General features: G+C 43.5%; 1 protein-coding gene and 1 long non-coding RNA gene across 7 annotated transcripts in view; one reads left to right on the top strand and one right to left on the bottom strand.

The window, feature by feature from the left end:
• The window catches only part of LOC116985633, a 55,809-nt gene extending 43,329 nt beyond the window's left edge, over positions 1 to 12,480 (top strand). For all 4 annotated transcript variants that reach the window (XR_004415321.1, XR_004415322.1, XR_004415320.1 and 1 more), the window contains exon 2: positions 12,221 to 12,480. This is a non-coding gene — a long non-coding RNA (uncharacterized LOC116985633). The remainder of the gene's footprint in view (positions 1 to 12,220) is intronic.
• A 626-nt stretch (positions 12,481 to 13,106) lies between these two features.
• Positions 13,107 to 24,034, bottom strand: part of parn (poly(A)-specific ribonuclease) — a 132,119-nt gene continuing 121,191 nt past the window's right edge. For 2 of the 3 annotated variants that reach the window (XM_033040485.1, XM_033040484.1), the window contains 2 exons: positions 19,232 to 19,351; positions 13,107 to 13,937 (listed from right to left, as the gene is read on the bottom strand). In XM_033040485.1, coding sequence (XP_032896376.1) covers positions 19,233 to 19,351 — 119 coding nt within the window. In that variant the 3' untranslated portion in view covers positions 13,107 to 13,937; position 19,232. The remainder of the gene's footprint in view (positions 13,938 to 19,231; positions 19,352 to 24,034) is intronic. The other variant, XM_033040486.1, reaches the window with a different exon arrangement.

Consider the following 24,034-nt stretch of genomic DNA (forward strand, 5'->3'; position numbering starts at 1 on the left):
TTTTTTGCAAAACCTTGTGCCATTTTCTTAAGAGAGAAAAAAGAAATTGCAACATTTGGCAAGAATGCGTTAAACCACAGCAACAGTTTTTTTGGATGAGATTTCTGTCACACTTTGCAAGCTTCATGTCTTAGCGGTTGCCTCAGTTACCAATGCACACTCAAACATTCGAGCACTGTAGTATGTAGCAGCTGAGGGTTTTCAGACATCTGCCAAGAATATAAAACCAGAGAACTTTTTGACTGCTCTTCTGATGTGTAATGATAGACGCAATTAGCCACTGACTCACTCTGCCCGACACTCCGCCAACATGCCCATGTTCCCTTTCGAGCGGGTGAATTCAGGTCATGCAATGTAAATAAGGTAGTTGCTGAATGTCTTGGTGCTGTAGAACGGGTCTGTTTTCACTCAGCAAGAATGCGCAACACACCACTCTGCCTCTTTGAAATGATCTAACACTTTATGAAGATAGACACAAAATGCTGGAGTCACTCAGTGGGTCAGGCAGCCTCTCCGGAGAAAAAGGATTAATTAAAACAAACCTTTTTAAAGAATGTTGCAATTTGATGATGACTCCTCCTGCCCATATTTTTTTTCTCTGCATAGAGTCATACAGCGTGGAAACAGGCCCTTCGGCCCAACTTGCCCACACTGACCAACACGTCCCATCTACACTAGTCCCACCTACCTACGTTTGGAAACGGGCCCTTCCCCCCACCGAGTCTGCGTGGACCAGCGATCACCCTTTGCACTGACACTATCCTACACACTAGGGACATTTTACAATCTTACCGAAGCCAATTAACCTACAAACCTGTACATGTTTGGACTGTGGAAGGAAACTGGAGCACCTGGAGAAAACCCACGTGATCACGGGGAGAATGAGCAAACTCCGTACAGACAGCAACCATAGTCAGTCCCTGTAAGGCAGCAGCTCTACCGTTGCCTCACTGTGCTGACTCATTGTTAAGACCTCTTGGGCTGTTGCAAACAAGATGTGACTCTCTTGTAAGTTTAGCTTGTCTTTGCATGTAAATGGACTAATGCTGGTTAATACATTATGATGATGAAAAAAGCAGAGATATTCTCCATGAAGCAATACTTCTCAACAACTATCTGTATGTTAAGGCTGGCACAGAAGCGCAGCTGGTAGAGTTGCTGCCTCCCAGCACCAGAGACCCAATTTAAATCCTGATGTCTGTGTGGAATTTTCCGGTTCTCCCGGTGACCGCGTGGGTTTCCTCCGGGTGTCCCTAGTGTGTGGGGAGTGGATGCGAAAGTGGGATAATGCAGAAATAGTGTCAACCGATGATCGACGGTCGGTGTGGGCTCAGTAATCCGAATAGCCCGTTTCCATGCTGTATCTGTCAGTCAGTCAAAACTCAGCAGCACGGTGGCGCAGAGGTAGAGCTGCTGCGTTAACCGCGCCAGGAACCCGGGTTCGATCCTGACTGCGGGTGCTGTCTGTGTGGAGTTTGCACGTTCTCCCTGTGGCCATGTGGGTTTCCTGCAGGTGCTCCGGCTTCTTTCCACAATGCAAAGCCAAGCAGGTTTGCAAGTTGTGCCGCTGCGAATTGTTCCTAACGTGTAGAACAGAAGGAGTGTACAGGTGGTCGTTGGTCGGTGTCGACACGGTGGGTTGAAGGGCCTGTTTCCACACTGTGTCTCTAATCTAAACCGGACATGAGCTCCACAGCTGACTTGGCCTTGTGATTTAGCCATAAACAAAGCTCACTATCGATAACTTCTGCCTAATTTTGACAGAAAAATACGGGGATTGTCACGTTGAACAAAATGAGCAGCAGAAAACAAGGCAAATAAACGCCATGCCATGAATTTACATGATTGTACCTGGAAATAATAACTTAATACCTATCTGAAATATTTGCATTTGTATCAATCAAGGTCAAAAGGTGGGCAACAGTGGCACAGCAGTAGAGTTGCTGCCTTACAGCATCAGAGACCCGGGTGCTGCCTGTATAGAGATTGTATATGGAGTTTGTACCTTCTCCTCGTTACCTGCGTGGGTTTTCTTCGAGTGCTCCAGTTTCCTCCCACACTCCAAAGACGTATAAGTTTGTAGGCTAGGGGGGATCACCTTTCACCCCACCCCCGCACACGCAACAAGGGCAGAGTCCCTCTGGTCCTCACCTTTCACCCCACCAGCCGGCAAATACAACACATAATCCTCCGCCATTTCCGCCACCTCCAACGTGACCCCACCACTCGCCACATCTTCCCATCTCCCCCCATGTCTGCCTTCCGCAAAGACCGCTCCCTCCGCAACTCCCTCGTCAATTCTTCCCTTCCCTCCCGCACCACCCCCTCCCCGGGCACTTTCCGTTGCAACCGCAAGAAATGCAACACCTGTCCCTTCACCTCCCCCCTCGACTCCATTCAAGGTCCCAAGCAGTCGTTCCAGGTGCGACAAAGGTTCACCTGTATCTCCTCCAACCTCATCTACTGCATCCGCTGCTCTAGATGTCAGCTAATTTACATCGGTGAGACCAAGCGTAGGTTGGGCGACCGTTTCGCCAAACACCTCCGCTCAGTCCGCCTTAACCTACATGACCTCCCGGTGGCTCAGCACTTCAACTCCCCCTCCCATTCCCAATCCGACCTCTCTGTCCTGGGTCTCCTCCATTGCCAGAGTGAGCAACAGCGGAAATTGGAGGAACAGCACCTCATATTCCGTCTGGGGTCCTTGCGCCCTTATGGCATCAACATTGAATTCCCCCAATTTGGCTAGCCTGTGCTGTCCCCTCCCCTTCCTTCACCCTCTAGCTGTCTCCTCCCACCCTCCCATCCGCCCGCCCTCGGGCTCCTCCTCCTCCCTTTTTCCTTCTTTCTTTCCCCACCCCCCATCAGTCTGAAGAAGGGTTTCGGCCCGAAACGTCGCCTATTTCCTTCGCTCCATAGATGCTGCTGCACCCGCTGAGTTCCTCCAGCAATTTTGTGTCTACCTAAGTTTGTAGGCTAATTGGCTTCAGTAAATAATGTAAATTGTCCCTGGTGTGTGTGTAGGTAAGATAATGTTACTGTGCGGGGATCGCTGGTCGGCGCGGACTAGGTGGGCTGAAGGGCCCGTTTCCGCGCTGTATCTCTAAACTAAACTAAACTAATCCAAAACCATCAATCCATCAATCCTTGCACCTTTTACACACCTGGCACATAAAACACCTTCTGCACATTGGGAATTATGTGTGGATCTTTAGATTTTGTATCGGCAGATTGTCGGGGATTTGGTAGGTGAAGGCATGAGAATCACGATTTCCAGAATCCCAGAGGGCCTTGACTTCCCAAAAGGTGAGGTAACGATGAGAAAACAACAAACTGCTAGAGGAAAATCAAAGTGCTGGAGTAACTCAGCGGGTCAGGCAGCATCCCCGCAGAACATGGATAGGCGACGTTTCGGGTCGAGACCCTTCTTCAGACTACACCCGAAATGTCACCCGTCCATGTTCTCTAGGGATGCTGCCTGACCCGCTGAGTTCCTCCAGCATTTTGTGTCTTTCCTTGGTTACAGTATCTGTGGTTCCTTTTTTAACCAAAATGCTGGAGGAACTTAGCAGGTGAAACATCTGTGGTGGGAAATGGACAGGTGATGCTTGCGGGGGGGGACACTGGCTCAGTGATAATGTTGCTGTGACAGCTTTGATTTTGATTACGGGTGCTGCCTCTACGGAGTTTGCACGTCCTCCCTGGGACTGCCTGGTTTTTCTCTGTGTGCTCCAGTTTCCGACCACACTCCAAAGATGTACAGGTTTGCAGGTTAATTGGCTTCTGGAAATTGTAAATTGTCTCTAGGGTGTAGGATAGCATTAGTGGACGGGCCGATCGCCGGTCGGCGCGGACCCTGTGCAGGGCCTGTGTCCGCCTTGCTATCAATATTTTAACCTGCTGAGTTGCACAAACACTTTGTGTCCTTCTCGTTTAGTTTTAGGTTAGTTTATCGTCCCTTGTACAATCTATACCGAAGCCAATTTACCGACAAACCTGTACATTCTTGGAGTGTGGGAGGAAACCGGAGCACCCAGGGAAAACCCACGCGGTCACGGGGAGAACGTACAAACTCCGTACAGAGACAGCACCCGTAGTCAGGGTCGAACCTGGGTCTCTGGCGCAGTAAGGCAGCAACTCTACCGCTGCGCCACCCTGCCTGTCCAGTAGCTCAGGACCGCTCTCTATTTGTTGATGGGAAGATTTGTGCATTGACCAGCATTTGCAGTTCTTTGTTTCTACAAGTAGTCTTGCTGTGTCGTCACTGTAAAACTTCTGCCGCAATTTACTTAGAGCGAGACACAAAATGCTGGAGTAACTCAGCGGGACAGGCAGCATCTCTGGATAGAAGGAATGGGTGATGTTTCAGGTCGAGACCCTTCTTCAGAATGAAGACGGTTGAAACGCTAAAGTGATGTTGCTTTAAGGGTAACTATGGGCCAGGAACCTGAAGAAGAATTTACTGGCTCTTTAGAATAGTGCCAAGGGCTCGTCTACTTTATCATCCCATGCATGCGTTTTCCGAAAACTTGTTAGATAAACGGTCATTGCAGCACGAGTGTTTCAACATTCTGAATTCAGTGATTAAGGTTGTGCAAGACATTCTTATCAGTGATTGGGAATGACCAGCTGTAACATGGAGCCAATTCTGATGTTATCAAAGCACCACCCAGAATAGGGAATGCAATTACCAACACTAGCTATGCAGTGCAAGCTAGCTATTACAGAACATGCCATTTTAGATTAAGCTTATTTAAGCCTGTAAGTCAGAAACAAGCCCCAAGATTACCACTTTCTGAGAAAACGTAGAAGCATTCAGACCAAATCAGCATCTCTTGTCTCGGGACCATCAGGCGTTAGGGCAGTGTAGGGGTGGGTCTGGTAGAGCAGCCACCCTCACGGGGCCAGAGACTCTGGTTCGATCCCGACCTCGGGTGCTGTCTGTGTGGAGTCTGCACACCTAAAAGACATTTGGACAGCTGCATGATAGGATAGGGATATGGGCTAAACGTGGGCAGGTGGGACAAGTGTCGGTGGGGCATCTTGGTCGGCATAGAGAAGTTGGGCCGAAGGGTCTGTTTCCACGCTGTATGACGCTCCTCTCCCTGGGACCGTGTGGGTTTGCTCAGTGTCCTTGGGTTACTTCACACATCCCAAAGACGTGGGGGTTTGTAGATTAATTGTCCTCAGTAAGTGTGTAGGGAGTGGATGAGAAAGTGGGATAACATTGAAGGGATGGGTGATGGTAGGCGTGGACTCGGTGGGCTGAAGGGCCTATTTCAATGCTGTATCTCTAAACTAAACCAAACTAAAACCATGTACCTAAACAAGGGGCAGTGTCAGCTGGGTTGGTTAGAATCTGCCTCCATCCAGAGAGCTTGGCCTTTACTGATAGAGACTGGAGACATCATTTACTTATCACTGCCCTGCAGACAGTGGGGACATGAATGGGGCTACAAGATTAGAGAAAATAATTAGCACAAAACATACCACCCTCTCCAGCACAGACAATGGTACAATTTCTCCTTCAACTCAGATCTCTGACCACAGCCAAGATTACAAGTCTCCAGTTGTCAACTCTAGTTAGATGTTTACCATTTGAAGACTCGTCCGATATCTCTAATCATTTTCTCTCATCTCCCTTTGATCAGTAAGCCATTATATTAACCCCCAAATCTCTCATCTAGTTCTCCAGTATTCTAAACTCAGATGCAGAGACCTTGAAATAAATCTTCACTGTGAAATTCTAGGAGAATCCAAGAGTTCTGACACAAAACATCACCCATTCCTTCCCTCCAGAGATGCTGCCTGACCCGCTGAGTTACTCCAGCGCTTTGTGTCTTATCTTTGATGTAAACCAGCTACTGCAGTTCCTTCCTACACAGCGTTCTGGAAATCCTAACAGAGGATTGGATTTTTGCCTACGTTGCAGACTTGCTTCCTGCTGGGATCATTGGAATACCGTCAGAGATGCACATCAGTAGACATCTGTGCATGGAGGAGCGGGAGGAAGGAATTTAGAGCTAGGGATGCTGTACGAATGACACAGTTACACGTTGTGTGATTGCTTACCGGGGAAGGCTGAATTAGCAGCTGAAGATGGAGGTGTGAGGAAGGCTAAATGAGTGACTAAAGATCAGACTAATAGAATATAACGTGGGAAAATGTGACTGTTTCCACTTAGGCAAAGAAAATATTTCTCAATGAGAGAATGCAGAGAGGAATCTGCAGAGGACTGATTGTTCGGGGAATCGAGAACCAGAGGACATAGGTTTAAGGTGAAGGGGAAAACATTTAATAGGAATCTGAGGGGTAGCTTTTGGACCCAACGGGTGATGGGTGTATGGAACACGCTACCAGAGCAGGTAGTCGAGGCTGGGACTATCGCAACATTTAAGAAACAATCAGACAGGTACATGGACAGGAGAGGTTTAGAGGGATGTGGGCCAAATGCAGGCAGGTGGGCCTAGTGTAGATGGGACATGTTGGTCGGGGTGGGCAAGTTTGGCCGAGCGGCCTGTTTCCAGGCTGTATGACTATGAATCTAGCTGAGAGGCAGAGGAATGTATGTGATTGAGTACATACATTGAGTACAAGGCTACTGCAGCAAGCAACTGGGAAAACTAACAATGTTATTGTTCATTACAAAAGGGATTGAGCACAAACGGAGGGGGATAATGCCTCAGTTACATGGGCTTTGGGTGAGATTACATTTGGAGAGCTGTATTTAGTATTTTCCTTATTTATGGATCTTAATGGTTTGAAAGATGATCAGAGGCAACCTTTACCCTCTCCCCCCCCCCCCCCCCCCCCCCCCCCCCCACCTTTAAATTCAGGTTTATTATTGTCACTTGTACTGAGCTACAGTGAAAACCCTTTTTGTATGTTTTTTGCCCAAAAAATAATTTTATGGCACCGAGATTAATTTATTTTCTTGAGGGTTGTAAGTCTGCAACTCTCTTCCTCAAAGGGGCGGTAGACGCAGAGTCTTTGAATATTTGTTAAAGGCAAAGGTAGATGGATTCTTGATAAGCAAGAGTATGAGAGGTTGATGCAGGTAGGTTGGAATGTAGAGGTGAGATTGCAATGAGATGACCATAATCTGTTAAATAGTGGAGCAGTCTCAGAGAGCTGACTCATCTACTCACTCTCATTTCTATGTAAGGATTGTTATCATGCAATAAGCGTGCTGTACAAGTTCGCCAATCTGGTCCCAAGTTAAATGAAAACATGTTTCTTTACTGGCAGTTGTTATATAATAAGTGCACACGAATTGGACCAAGATACTTCAAAAGTTTAAAATTAAGTGAATAAAACAATCGGTGAAGTCAAAGGTTGAAAGACTTCATCTATAGTTTATCCATTTTGGAGCGGCACGGTGGCGCAGCGGTAGAGTTGCTGCCTTGCAGCGCCAGAGACCCGGGGTTGATCCTGACTAAGGGTGCTGTCTGTACGGAGTTTGTACGTTCTCCCTGTGACTGCGTGAGTGTTCTCTGGGTGCTCTGGGTTCCTCCCACATTCCAAAGACGTGCAGGTTTGTAGGTTAATTGGCTTCTGTAAATTGCCCCTGGTGAGCAGGATGCAAAACTGGGATAACATGCTAGTGAACGGTGGTAACTGGCTTATGCGAACTCGATGGGCCGAAGGGCCTGTTTCCACGCTGTATCTCTAAACTAAACACAGAATACTATTAAATGCAGGAAAATTGAGATAAAACCAGTAAATTTGGGAAGTATTCAGTAAGCTTTATGGTATATTTGCAGAAAAAACAGAACTTGCCTTTCAGAACAATGGCCTTTCACCAAGGTAAGTGACTGGTGCAGCTTCAGGGTGGAGATTAGTCAGTTAAATACAAAGGTGTGGATGATTTCCTGAAACTATTGGAGATTTAAGTAGTTCAGGGTGCCAAAGGTGGTTTAACAATCATGCACAAAGTCGGGGGAATGTGCAGAAGGTATAGAGCTTCAGGAAATTGTATTGTTAAAATGGGTGAGCATGCTCATTGAATTATTTTAGTTTATCCCCATAGAAATCCAGGCTCTACCTAATCCACGTCCAAATCATCCCTCTCCACCCTTAGAACCAACTTGTTTTCCCTTTATCCATTCATTGGCTTGGAACGTTAACTATTTCCTTATCAGACGCTGCCTGACACAAATGTTTGCAGCATTTCCTGTTCTAGTTTTTAGGGCAGCACACCTGATGAAGCTGCTGCCTCATAGCACCAGGGTCCCAGGTTCAATCCTGACTACGGGTGATGTCTGTACAGAGTTTGTACGTTCTCCCCGTGGGTTTTCTCCGGTGCTCTGCTTTTCTCTCACATTCCAAAGACGCACAGGTTTATAGGTTAGAATATAGAAAAATTAGGTGCAGGAGTAGGCCATTCGGCCCTTCGAGCCAGCACCATTCAATATGATCATGGCTGATCATATAAAACCAGTACCCTGTTCCTGCTTTTTCCCCATATCCCTTGATTCCTTTAGGCCGAAGAGCTAAATCTAACTCTCTCTTGAAGTTAATTGACTTCTGTAAAGTTGCCCCTAGTGTGTAGGATAGTGTTAGTGTACGGGGTGATCACTGGTCGGCGTGGGCTGAAGGACCTGTTTTCGCACTGTATCTCGAGAGTCTAAAGTCAGGGCAGTGATAAGGAAGGATAATACCGTCATTTAGATCAAAGGCTGTGCCATCTCATGGAGCAGGAGAGATAAAAGCACAATGATGCATCATGTGAGATTTTGACTGGGATCAGTTTGTTTATGCGAGAATGGTGGAAGGCAGATTAGATTGGAAGTCCTAAGGTGGGTAGAATGCAAGATCAAGAAGGCAGCAGATGTAACCATACCGAGTCTTGACCTGTGTCCAGTGATGGTAATGCATAGTTTAGAAATGCAGGGTAAAAGGGCAGATATCAATTCTTGAATTGTGATAGCAGTTGTGTGCAGCCTTGAGTTGAAGCATTTTTCACAGTGCGGATGTGAAAAGGCAAAATGCAGTGAGTAAAAATCCCGTGTGAATAACTGGAGAAAATGGACAATGAGCTCCTTGGCAGCAAGCTTCAGTATTTGTGGCGTCACCGTGGTAGAGTTGCTGCCTTGCAGCGCCAGAGAACCGGATTCAATCCTGAATACGGCTGCTGTCTGTACGGTATCCCTGTGGGTTTTCGCTGTTTCCTCCCACACTCCAAAGACATACAGGTTTGTAGGTTAATTGGCTTCTGAAATTGTAAATTGTCCCCAGTGTGTAGGATAATGCTAGCGTACGGGGTGATCGCTGGTCGGCGCGGACTCGGGGGGGGGGGGGGGGGGCCCGAAGGGCCTGTTTCCGTGCAGTACTTCTACAGTCGGTGGTGACATTCAACAATTCTCACTCCTTTCCACAACTTAAAATCTTCACCAACCCGTCCCTTCCCCCCCACCATGGCTGGACCGTCATGAGTTAACAATGAAAATTGAACAAACAGGATTTAAAACCGTGATTTCAATCTCTAAACTATCACCTCTCTGTTGTGGGTGAAACCACAATCATTGACTATCGTATTACCAATTTCTGTCTAAGGCTGCAGCCCTCCAGATCACTGATTGACTGGACAAACTCTAGGCAGACCTCAAAGGGCAAGGTGTGATAACTGGATACAGAGATTTCAGAGTAATAAATCGGACATTATCCCGACCGCATACTTAGCTTCCATGCAGAAATATAATTATAAAGCAAAATATTTTAAAATGGAGGCCAAGTGAGCAGCAGTTTTATGTGTTTGGAGCGGTGCTGGCTCGAAGGGCCTCCTCCTGCACCTATTTTCTATGCTTCTATGACCCGAAAGCCTTGCGCCCAGTCATGTGGCCCATTAATGATTTCCTGCCCGCAAGTTACTGTGTGCCACACATCAGCTGTGTGTGGTTGCATGCAGCCAGAATCTGAGCCTTCACATTGACAAACACTTGCATGGCTTGTGGTACCCAGACACGCACATCCAGAAGCTCAAGGAATCTATTCTGAGGTGAGAAAACATTAAGGAAGTGTCGGGAAACTTACCAACAACTGCCTGACAATCCAAGAAACTATTCTGGTGCAAGTGTGGCCACTGCGTTATTCAGTTCAATTATTCTTTATTGTCACATGTACCTAGGTACCGTGCAACGTTTTGTTTTTGCGTACAAGCTGGTCAAAATTTTATAGCGGACCTCATCTAGGCAGTACACAACTGTCAGCACTTTTCTGGCACTGACAAAAAGTTACAAAAATTCACCGAACAGTCCTCTCTTCTGACTGCCCACCACACATGGCAGCAACCCCCTTTCCCATGCCAGGTCCCCCTTTCATTCTCTGCAGCCCCCTGCCATTTGAGGCAATAAAGCTATTAATTCTCCTCCCATTCATTTAAAATAATAGACTATAGGTGCAGGAGTAGGCCATTCAGCCCTTCGAGCCAGCACTGCCATTCAATGTGATCATCCCCAATCAGTACCCCATTTCTGCCTTCTCCCCATATCCCGACTCTGCTATCTTTAAGAGCCCTATCTAGCTCTCTCTTGAAAGTATCCAGAGAACCGGCCTCCACCGCCCCATCTGAGGCAGAGAATTCCACAGACTCACAACTCTCTGTAAGAAAAAGTGTTTCCTCGTCTCCGTTCTAAATGGCTTACCCCTTATTCTTAAACTGTGACCCCTGGTTCTGGACTCCCCAACATCGGGAACATGCTTCCTGCCTCTAGCGTGTCCAAACCCTTAACAATCTTATATGTTTCAATAAGATATCCTCTCATCCTTCTAAACTCCAGAGTGTACAAGCCCAGCCGCTCCATTCTCTCAGCATATGACAGTCCCGCCATCCTGGGAATTAACCTTGTAAACCTACGCTGCACTCCCTCAATAGCAAGAATGTCCTTCCTCAAATAATACTTATTGTTTTTGTCTAAAAGTTGATTACAAGCATTTGATGGAATGCATACAACTTTCCAGTTTGGCAATTATGATTACTTGTCAGTGGGGATCCATGTCCCAGCTTCCGGAATTGTATCAAAGACCAGATCATGCAAAGGCTTGTATTTAAAAATAGAGAAAGAGTATATGTAAAATGCTTTCATTACTGTACCCAGGTCAGGACCCTATGCTGAATAAGGAGAGTGATCAGTCAGTCATAGTATGGAAACAGGCCTTTTGGCCCAACGTGCCCATGGCAACCAAGATGCCCCATATCTCTCTAACCCTTTCCTGTACCTGCCTCAACTACCTTCTCTGGCAGCTTATTTAATCTACCTACTTCCACCAGCATTTGAGATAAAAATTCACAAACATGAATAAATACGTGATTAAATAAATCAGGTAAAAAATGTTAAAAAATAACGTTTCAACAATGTCGGCTTTGGGATATCAACTCTTGAAGGGCTTAAAATTGTGTCCAAAGCAAAATTCTAACTGCCATGAATAATTCCACATTCTGGGACTATTTGGACTCTCAGACAGGATGGTATGCCCCAAATCAAACTTTAAAAGATTGTATCTTTGGCAGATTGATATTTATAATTCAGCTCTGTAGATAGAATGTTGCTACTGATGTATGAAAGAAAACAGATTCATGACGTGTCAATGGAATTCAGTTTAGATCACAACTGTTAATTAGAAGCCGATGTTGGAAATCAGTTCAATTAGGTATTTACATTAATCAAATTATTTTGGCATTGAATCTAATGTCTCGGGAACAGTTGATTTCTTGTATTGGAAATTAAATTAAATGAGATTAAAGGCGGCACAGTGGCACAGCGTTAGAGTTGCTGCCTTTACGGCGCCAGTGATCTGTGTTCAATCCTGACCACGGGTGCTGTCCGTACGGAGTTTGTACGTTCTCCCTGTGACAACGTGGGTTTTCTCCGGGTGCTCTGGTTTCCTCCCACACTCCAAAGACGTACAGGTTTGTAGGTTGATTGGCTTTGGTTAAAAAAAATGTAAATTGCCCCAAGTGCATAGGACCGTGTTAGTGTACGGGGTGAATGCAGACTTGGTGGACCGAAGGGACTGTTTCTGAGCTGTATCTCTAAAGTCTAAAGTGGACCATTTCAACATCCTGCATAAACACTAATTACAGTTTTATTATTTTCACCCCCCTACATTCTATTGAGCATGGAAAACTGAATAATGATAAACTGTACCTCTTCTTTTCTTGGTTTACAGCTGCAGTTTAAGGCTGTGCATGCACTTGATTTGTCTCTTTGTATTCCGACAGTACAACATGACAGCACGTTGCTCGGGGGGGGGGGAGGGAGGGAGGGGAGCATTACTGCCCTCCCTTTCACCAGCATCTCATCAGGAATAACACTTGGCTTCTCTGCCACAGATGGAGGCTGAATTAGCCAGGAATGACAACTTGCGTAGCAGTGATCTGCAAGTGGCTCAACCAGACTGAAATGCAATACAAATCACATGCGGTTGAGCGACTGAATATTGGATGAAGAGAGCAGCACATTTTCATAAACGATGCAACAACATATAAAAAGTAATTCTCTTGTCTGTGCAACATACAAGCACAAAATTAGGCTACTTGATGCTGTTCCTCCCACCTCCCAAAGATTTGCAGGTTTATAGGTTCATTGTTTTTTGTAAATTGTTCCTGGTGTGTATGATGCAAAACTGGGATAACATGAACTAGTGTACAGGTGATCGATGGTTGTCGTGGACTCTGGGCTGACGGGCCTGTTTCTACGCTGCATCTAAACTAAAACCCTTGAATATGGGATGAAGAAAACATCACTTGTTTCCATAAACAACACAACTTACAACAGTAAATTTTAAAGGTAATTTTTCTGTGTGTACAATATAGCTGTAAGCACAAAAATAAAATCAGCTACTTGTTGCAATAAGTCATTTTTTCTCCCCTTGTATGCATGCATATCTCCCCACTCAGTTCAATGTATATAGAGGCTTTTCCTGTAATTCTGTATTTATTAATGTAGCCATCTTTATGTCACTCAATTCAGGTAGTGGTTGAAAGTTGAATCATCTGTACGTGTTGATATCTTATGTATACACTGCTTTGAAAATCAGATCGACAAGAAATTGTTGCTTTTGTATATTTAAGTCAAAATACTATGACAAAAATAAAGAGAATGTGATTTTGTAGTAAGAAAATTTATTTAATCTTCCTTCATGAAATTTTAATTTTCTTCATGATACAAAAAACTTTAAATATGATACAAAACTCACAGCTGGCCTTGAAAGAAAACAATTATCTTGCACATACACACATATACGTAAATGGGTCTGGTGTGCAGATTCTGACATACAAGGTTGAAGGTTCCGTGCAGTCCACACCAGTTAACATGGATAAAAGGATCGACTTAACATGGTCACCATCTTCAATGCAAGGATGATGAGAATGTTCCGAGTATCCTTTTATGTAAAAAAACAAAACAAAACCCGATTTATGGTAGTCAGGACACGTTATTGATAAGTCATCGGATTTACTGACAATACAACCAATGGACAGGTATATTAAAAAAAAAAGTTACACCACTGGACAATGATTACATTATTTTTGAAACGAACATCCCAAGTGGTTGGCACAAGGCAACTTCCAATGTTGGTTGCTATTCTAAGTCATCAGAAGTACAGGACTGGCTTGAAATGCAGGTCATTAAGCTAATGAGACTACGAGAGAATGGTCAAGATGCAATCAAACCCCATCTGTTTATCAAACAAACAAAAAGCAAAAAAAACTAAAATATTTAACGTTGGGTAATATTCATACAATTAAAACATTTTTTTTACAAACACTTTTTTAAAGTTGTCTTGTACCACATGAAGATTGAAGCTCATGGTTCAATATGGCTTGCAAATTTGACATCATTGCATTCTCGGGAAGATACCACTTTGTAAATCCATGTGCTTCATGTGTCACCATGTGTCTGGGACTTCAAATAATGTGTGGACATTTATACTGCTGCCTATTTAACAGGGAAAGAAAACAAATAATAAATGTAAAGTTTGCAAAGAATCCACAACCTACATTAGGAAATCTTGCCTACATTAATGTCATATTAAGTATCAGTTGACAGATGCTGCCATTGTATAACAGAATAAAATTGTACAAAACCAAATTGTCTATGCATTGTGCTGGGGACTTGTTTTTAATTACAGCCACCTTTTATTAAAAAGGAACACATTTTATAGATAATGGGAATTTGGATGACTGAACAGGATTAGTTGGCATCACATTAACATCAGTAAACGCACCTTTTAACAGTTCACCATCAAGATTTTCCTGCTAAGTATTACAGTGCAAACCAGGTGGCAACCTTTACTCTTGGTTACATTCATTTACCCATCCTCATTTCATCATTGTGTCCCTCCTTTAATCTCCAAACCCATTGCACATACTTGCATCCTTCCACAACACATCAGCTCTCTTGTTCTTTATTCTGGCCTTTTCTCACCTCCATTTTCTCCCCACCCCCTCCATATCTTTCAGTCTGAAGAAGAGTTCCGACCCGAAACATCACCTATTCCCTTTCCCCCAGAGATTCTGTCCTACTTGCTGAGTTACTTAAGATTTGGTGTGTATCCTTGGTATTAACCAGCATTTGCATTTCCTTCCAACACATCAGCTCTCTAGCCCCTACCAACATGGTTCAAAAGACAATGTCAGTATGCTTTGAATCTCTTTATAATCAAGTATTAAACTATGCAGTTACAGCAGGGATCTCTGGAAACTTATTTGATTTCCCTTTCTCTGACTGAGTACATGTTATCAAATGCCACTATTTTGCTGGTTCAAATTTATTGGCAGCAAATCTGACAGAATCAGTGAGTGGAGTTGCTGGCTGTGTGTGGCACATTCACTTACGAGTCAAAAGCCCCAGGACCACGCTAGACGCTGGGCCATGTAGCCAAGTGTAAACCCAGTCTGAAGAAGCAACCCTATCCATGTTCTCCAGGGATGCTGCCTGACCCGCTGACTTACACCAGCATTTTGTGTCTTTGGTCAGTCCCAAGTGCTGCCTTGGGCAGTACCAAGGGGTGCCACGTATAGAAACACTATCTTTACCAACAGGCATTTGTCTTGAGGGTATTATTTTAAAGAAGAAACTCCGTGCCCATCCTTCAACAAAAACTTTAAAAAATATTGGCACATTTCTGATTACAATAATGACTATACGGCAAAAGTACTACTTTACTTGAAAACTTTCAAATGGGTGAAAAAAATGCAAATCTTTTCCAGCTAGATGACTCAGCAGCATTCCACAAAGCATACTTGGCCAATGAATAGTCAGGCAATGGTTTCTGAAATGTTCTAAACTATTCAATTTATACCACAACGTTAAGTTTGGGAAAACAAGCAGCAGATCTTTTTTAAAAACCTACAGTAGCACTGCTCATAGCAGGAGAAAAAAAAAAAGTTGAGAGCATTTTAATTTCACTGACACAAATATAGAAATGTATCCATGGAAAATAAAAAAATGGTCGCTCTCTAACACTGACAATGAATGATTTAAGATTAATTAACAATAAACCTTAAAGCAAACGATTTTAGCACAAAAAAGGGGTCATACAGACTACATAGTGTCAGTATCTGCCAGCTATCTGAGAATTAAATAAGAAGGAGAGAAATGGGCCAGCAACAAATTTGTGCCACTGTGACTTTAAACTAGTCGCTGAACAGGCAGGTGATACAAGAACACAACATGCACTTTCTCCCCTGGGGAAAGGTTTTATCTTTTTCCCCAAGTGCCCATTGGCACACTCGATGCAAGATCACTTCATCATTTGTGATGGTCTACTTTAAAACTGCTGATACAATGGCAAAACAAATGTCAACACGTTTTGTCAATTTAATTACTTCAATTAGTATTGTGAAGTGATGAACATCCATAGATGGATGCCTTTCGCACACATCTTAAGTGCACAGACTTGTTGGGCAGTGCAGCAGATAGTATTAAAAATGTACAAATGTCATTTTCTGTGTGTAAACCACAGCACTGATGCGCATGCTAAATTTTAGGTAAGCACAATGCTGAAAAGAATCCAGAACGAGTTGAACTAAAGAGAGAATTTATATCTATCCAAAATGCAATCCTGTGGATTTGTGTAGTATACCAAGCTGCATACAATCAAGGGTAAATGCTCAGAGTAGGGGAATCGAGAACCAGAGGACATAAGTTTAGGGTGAGAAGAGAAAGATTTAATAGGAACGCGAGGAGTAACATATTCACCCAAAGGGTGGTGGGTATATGGGGCAAGCGGCTGGAGCTAGCTGAGGCAGGGAATATCAGAACATTTAGGTGACATTCGGACAGGTACATGGATAGGATAGGTACGCAGCGCAGGCTGGTGGGACTAGTGTAGATGAGGCATGTTGGTCGGCGTGGGCAAGATGGGCCAAAGGGCCTGTTTCAATGCTGTATGATTCTATGACTATCAATTTCTTTTAACCAATAAAAACTCCAAAGTCTGGCCATTTATTTGTCTTTTTAAACAAAGGAATTTGAACACGCCAAGATCAGTTTCATCAGCAAAGTCTGGACTGCTCCCTTTAATGAGATGATTTATGGCCCTCCTGCCCACCGAGTCCGCACTGACCACCGATCACCCTGTACACTAACACCCTGTATTCTACACACTAGGAACAATTAACCAAAGCCAATTAACCTACAAACTTGCAGTGTGGGAGGAAACTGGACCACCAGGAGAAAACCCACGCAGTCACAGGGAAAACGCACAAACATTGTACAGACAACACCCGTAGTCAGTTTCGAACCCGGGTATCTGGCGCTGTAAGGCAGCGATTCCACCGCTGCTCCACCGTGCCACTCCTAGTTCTATATCCCACTTTTACATTCACTCCCTACACACTGGGGGCAATTTACAGATGCCAATTAACCTATAAACCCACATGTCTTCAGTATGTGGGAGGTAACCGGAGCACCCAGGGGAACCCCATGCAGTCAGAGGGTGAATGTGCAAACTCCACATAGGCAGTAAGAGGTCAGAATTAAACCTGGGTCTCTGGTGCTGTGAGGCAGTAGCTCTGTCAGCAGCGCCATTGTGTCATCCTTTAAAATGCCGTCATGGCAAAATATCACATTGACCAATAATACACTAAATAGCCTTTGCAAACCATGTCTTTGCCAAAGATAAAATTTAAATGAGCTTTGAAACCAAAAAATAAATAAATTCATGAGATGACAGGTTTGTCATATTTTGAGAGATTAAGCAGACCAAGCCTATATTCGCTTGATCTTACAGGAATGAGAGGCGATCTTATTGAAACAGTATAAAATTCTAACAGTCCTCAACACGACAGATCGGAATATCGCGTAAGGATATGCTGGAAATGGAGGGATATGGGTTATGTGCTGGTAGATAAATGATGGTCATGGCATCATATTTGGCACAAGCATTGTGGGCCAAAGGCCTGTTTCTGTGCAGTATTCTATGATTACGTTCCAAATGTTTATGGTCGCCCTTGGCCATGCTGTGTAGCACTCGAGTCACGCACAACGCAGCTTAAGCCATTTGGGACAGCTGTATAAAGACATTTCTTCACCCTGTGGGTAATTAATCCGAGGAAGACTGTGGAAGCTCATTAAGCATATGATGAGTGAAATCTAGATTTTTATGAATTATTGAAATCACGGCATGTAGGGTTAATTCAGGAAAGTGATGCTGAAGTAAAAAAAGTCATAATCTCGTTGAATGGAAAAGACCACACAAGGGACCAAGACAAAAAGGACTAGACTTCCATTTCCTTCATCAGATAACCTAACAACTGCTTAGATGACAGCCTGGCACTTCTATTTTACCAAAACCAAAATCTGTGCCAGTTTTTGTTAATATTTTACTTGGCAGGTTTGCAATTCCAGTTAGTTAGATATTTAAAATCATGGGCAGTTATTTGGAGTATTACATTTAGTTTATTCCAAGCAAGTGGATTCAAGAAGGACTACAGCATTTGATTCCCAGTTCCTCCACAACAAATGCACTGTTAGGAACTTAGCAGTTGTACAATTACCATACAAGACAACTTTCAAACTAGATTCTGGCGTTAAGATCATTTTTGAAATAAAGAGGAACTACTTTGGCAAATTTCTGGCAGAGTCTCTAGTAAATTTACATTACTACACTTAACATGGTTATGAGAATGCACATTAATTATAGTCATTAGCTCTTTTAAAACTGATAACCTATGAGCTATGAATTCAGAGCTTTGCATATAATAGAATAATTATGGGCATGGGTTACAATCGGATCTCGTAAGTTTAGCTTTAGTTAAGGGATACAGCGTGGAAACATGTCCTTCGGCCGACCGAATCCACACTGACCAGCGATCCCCGCACACTAACACGATTCTACACTCGCTAGGGTCAATTCACATTTATACCAAGCCAATTAACGTACAAATTTCTACATCTTTGGAGTGTGGGAGGAAACCGAAGATCTTGGAGAAAATCCACGCAGGTCACGGAGAGAGTGTACAAATTCCTTACAGACAAGCGCCCATAGTCTGGATTCAACCCGGGTCTCTGGCGCTGTAAGGCAGTAGCTCTACCACTACACCACCGTGCCAAGTAATAGAGGTAAATTTTAACACGTTCTTATCGGGGGTGGGAGAGACGAGGTTGGCAGTGCATGGATTTGCCATCACCTCCATGGGCATATGTCAGGGTCAGTCAAAAACCCATCCTGCTTGACTGGTTAAAAACCATATCAAAGTGGAATAAATGAATTGGGATGTGCTTTACAGAAGCGCCATTAATAAAGACAAGCAGCTGCTAACATTTTAAAATTAGGAATCAAAAATTAATTTCAAATCATTGAGATCTTTGCATCCAAGTGAAACTGGAGCACAGGACGATGTAAAATGTAAAGTGGGAAATCTCAAAAGAGGAGAGGCTTTCTGAAGAGTGCAGTGGATTCCTACGATAATAATCTCAACACAGCACAATATATAATCAAGTTATTTCCTTCCATTACAAAACAAGTTTGCTCCATTCACAAGGCAAAACTAATCGATGTACATGTGAAGGTAATATAATAATATAGACGCTGAATAAAATAAAGTACATTTCCTTCACTCACAAAATGGCAGAGCTTGTTAAAGAATACTATCTATTCTGGAAAGGAATCTACCACAGGTAGGTAATATATCACCGTCAGATATCTTGATATACAAGAGCAGAGGAGGGATTTTTGATTTGCTCAGAAAATCTGCACCCAAGACCAACCTGCCAAAATTCAATACCTTAACTGAAGTATACGCCAACAGCCACACTTGTCAAAAGGAGAGACACTGCCGCAAGTGACAGTCTTAAAAAGACTGCCATGGCTCTCGTCAAATTGGCCATGTCAGGAGATCCCTTACCTACAAGATAGCAACAGTGCAAGAGAAGTTTAAAAAGTAGTTCAGTGCGGAGAACGCTCCATATCCTGGCACGGTTGTAGCTTTCACTTATCTTGCAGAAACAAAACGACATATGCTGTTTCCAATGCAGTGAAGGCCACCAGGTGAACTCAAAATGTTAAACCCAAAAAGTTTTTGTTTTTTTTACCAGAAATGTCACCCATCCAAGTTCTCCGGATGTTGGGGAGGGAAGGAAGGCCATGTGGGATAGTGTTGATTACTTTCTGAATGTGGAACCAAGGATGATCTTGCAGCTCATCAATGCAGAAATAACAAGAGTAGTGATGGAATCTTTCTTTGGAATCACATTGCATAAGACAACATTGGATAACATTTCGGGCCACATTCATACTTCCCTGCAGCCATTCACAATAGGGATACGAATCCTTCTGCAAGTACAGTCGCCATCACAAAGTGCTGGAATAGCTCAATGGGTCAGGCAGCATCCCTGGAGAACATGGATAGGTGACATTTCAGGTTGAGGTCCATTTTCACACTTCTGAACCTAAAGAAGGGTGCCGACCTGAAATGTCACCTATATTCTCCAGGGATGCTACCTGGCCAGCCGAGTTATTCCAACACTTTGTGTAGGAAGATGTTTCCTGATCCAAAATGTCACATATCCATGTTCTCCGAGGATGCTGCCTGACCAACTGAGTTACTCCAGCACTGTGTGTCCTCCTTTGTAACCTAGCATCTGCAGTTCCTAGTTTCTACAGCGTTTATCACCCTTTGAAACCTTCCTTGGAAAACTTGGATATTGTACTGCCTACAAGTACTAAAGTTGGGAGTGGGGAAGAGTGTTCTTGTGAAGCCAAGTGATGTAGAGCACCACACACTCCCATTATACCCCAACTCCCAAATATCCCTTGCCCTCGACTCCACAGTATGCCCACTGAGGCAATCAATCATTGATTTATATCTGAAGGCCAGAATTCAGGGTAATCCAAAACACTGAAATCTTAGTCATTGATCTATTGCACATTTTATTGATGCCCCGCCCCATTACTTTCTGGGTAATCATGGTCCAATGGAATCTATAAATCACTAAAAGGCAGTCTTTCACAGAATTTTCAGAGATCAATTTAGTCTCGCTCAGTGAACCCCTACAATTCCGTAAGTAAGTTATGTTACGGAGACACTAAACAAAGGTCCCGATCCAAACAGTCATCCTTCCATTCCCTCCACAAATGCTGCCTCACCCAACAAGTTCCTCCAGCACTTTGTGTGTTTAGCTTATTGTGGCAGTGGCAATTGAGGACATAGCTATTAAATTATTCACACACCTACTTGCATACTACAATTATGCACAGCATACAACCTACAATCACCCACCACAAAGATATGCAAACCCGACACAAGACTCACAATTTCAGACAAATCTAGAGAATGAGATTATGGTGGTAGAATTGTTAGTTTACTGGATCTCGTATGTTCTCCCCACATTCACATCAACTTCCCTGGATTCCACCGCGACACAGTAGGGGGAATTTGGAGTGGCCAGTTAATCTATCAACCTGCACATCTTTGGGATGCGAGGGGAAATCGGAGCACCTGGAGGAAACCCATGTGGTCACAAGTATATGCAGATTTCACATAAATAGCACTAGAGTTCAGAACTGAACTCAGGTTGCTGAAGCTACAAGGAAGAAGCAGATCTGCTGGGAATATACCTTTTTAAAGATGATTATTGTGATACATCATGAGAATGGAGAGCATCTTTTCATACATCATCATTGTTAGAATTTACACACATCACCCTGGACTATTAAAGCCCATTTGCCAATGTCTACTTTTACCACTGAGACAAGACTTCTTTTCACTGGGCTCTGATGGGATTTTTAAATTTATCAAACAACCTTGGTTTTGGAAATGATCAGGTTCTATGTGATTCAAGTTCCAAAGAATGACAAGTATTTCAGAGATGCTGCCTGACTGGCTGAGTTATTCCAACATTTTGTGTCTATCTTTCATGTAAACCAGCATCTGCAGTTCCTTCCTACACAAGTATTTCCCAATGCCAGCTCCACTATTGTTTGGGCGCACCCAATCCATGTATTCCTCTTTATATATTTATAATACTTAAGCTAAGCTGCCCCAACACAGCAAGGACCACCACCATTACAGATGGAGTGAGATAGCACTAAAATTATGCTTTTCAGCTGGCACAGTGGCACAGCAGTAGAGTTGCTGCCTTACAGCGGCAGAGATCCAGGTTCGATCCTGACTAAGGCTGCTGTCTGTACGGAGTTTGGATGTTCCCTCTGTGACTGCATGGGTTTTCTCCGGGTGCTCTGGTTTCCTCCCACACTCCAAAGATGTACAAGTTTGTAGGTTAATTGGCTTCTGGAAATTGTAAATTGTCCCTAGTGTGTAGGATAGTGCTAGTGTATGGGGTGATCGCTGGTCAGTGTGGACTCGGTGGGACAAAGGACTTGTTTCCACACTGTATCTCTAAAGTCTCAAGATGCTGCCAGCATAGATATTGGACCTAATCGCAATTTTTCTAAAATTGGTCCATTTGCCTTCAGAGTTAAAATGTAGAAACAAAGAACTGCAGATGCTGGTTTATACCAATGATAGACAAAGTGCTGGAGTAACTCAACAGGTCAGCCAGCATCTCTGGAGGTAAAGGTTAGGTGACGTTACAGATTGGGTCTCGACCAGAAATATCACCCATCCTTTTCCTCCAGAGATGCTAGCCGACCCGTGGAATCAAGCCCTTTGTTTTAGAGTCAAATTGACAACTTGCCAAAGCCTTACAAAATCTGACAGAGGGTATTCAACCAGAAACGTTAACTCATTCTCTTTCATCAAGTGCTATATGACCCACTAAATATTTCAAATATTTCCAATTTTTATTTCCGGTTTCAAGCATCTGCAGTTTTTTTAATTGGATGTCCCTAATATTTTTTCTGATCTTCCACACAATCCCATCCGATTGAACATAGGCTGCAGTATTTCTGATGTCCTCTGCATTTGTTCACAATATTCACTGAGAAAGTACACACCAAAAATCTAAACTAATGACTTGGGAGATGGGAATTTAAATCTTACCAGAGAATTTGGGGGATATTTAAATTCATTTGATTTAATAACATGGAATTAAATCAAAAAGATTAAGCTCAGGAACAGTGGCCATGGAACCACCAGATTGTTGTAAAAATCATTCTAGTTCTTTAATGTTAGTCATGGAGTCGTACAGCGTGGAAACAGGCCCTTCGACCCAATCTTGTCCACACCAACCAACATGTTCCATCTACACTGATCCCACCCCCCCCCATGTTTGGCCCATATCCTTCTAAACCTATCCTATCCATGTACCTGTCTAAATGCTTTTTAAATGTTGCTATAGTACCTGCCTCAACTACCCCCCCCGGCAGCTTGTTCTATACACCCGACAACTCTACCGAACCTTTCCCTCTCATTTTATACCCATGTCCTATGGTTCTCGATTAACCTACCCTGAGCAAGAGACTTTGTGCGTTTACCCGATCCACTTCTCATGATTTTGTACAACTCGACAAGATCAGCCCTCATCCTCCTGTGCTCTGAGGGATAGTCCCAGCCTGCTCAGCCTCTCCCTATGGCTCAGGCCCCCAAGTCCTGGCAACATCATAAATCTTCTCTGCATATTTCTAGCTTGTTGTACAAGGAACAAAATCTGTCATCCTACATGCAATCCAGACACAAAGCAATGTGGTTGACTCAGATATTGCCAATTGTGCTACTCAATGTATTAAATGTATTACTTTAAATCACCATACTTTAAGTCATCACTCATCACCATCTTTGGCTCTGAATTTGGATATAGCAAGTCACTCCTCTTCCAAAGGCCCTTCTCAAACTCCTAGTGACTGGTGTTTAGCTTGAGAGTGTTGTATCAATGACTAGCTGGATATGGATATGTTCTCATGATAATACTTGTAGCCAATACCCCTGGCATCCCCATTATAATCCCTGGTTCAACAAAGAGAAAAAAAAATCAATGCATTTTACACTGAACAATGCCTGGAGAGTTAAACCATCAAAGCTGCAACACAAGACTACATGCTTGCAAACAGCTTGCAATAGAGCTAAGCAATCCTTCAACCAACAGATCAGATCAAGGATCTGCTATCTCATCACAATCAGTTGTGAATGTTGATGGAAAATTAAACAAATTGAAGTAATCATACAGCTTCATGGGACTTTGGTTAGACTGCAGTTCTGGCCGCCCCATTACAGGAAGGATGTGGAGGCTTTGGAAAGGGTGCAGAGGAGGTTTACCAGAATTATGCCTGGATTCGGGGGCATTAGCTACAGGGAGAGGTTGGACAGACTTGGATTGTTTACTCTGGTACGTTGGAGGTTGCAGGGAGACTCGAGAGAAGTATATACAATTATGAGAAACATAGAGAGTAGACAGTCAGAATCAGAATACAGTCAGAATACTTCATCCCTAGGATGGAAAAGAAAATCAATTACTACAGGGTATATCTTTATGACGAGAGGGGCAAAGTTTAAAGGAGATGAGTGGGGAAGTTTTTGCTTTAAATACGCAGGTGGTGAGTGCCTGGAATACACTGATGAGTAGTGGATGAAGCAGATATGGTAGTCACATTGAAAGGTCTTTGGATAGGCATAGGGCTATACAGGAAATGG

This window comes from Amblyraja radiata, chromosome 22 (genome assembly GCF_010909765.2).
Source record: "Amblyraja radiata isolate CabotCenter1 chromosome 22, sAmbRad1.1.pri, whole genome shotgun sequence".
NCBI lineage: Eukaryota > Metazoa > Chordata > Chondrichthyes > Rajiformes > Rajidae > Amblyraja > Amblyraja radiata.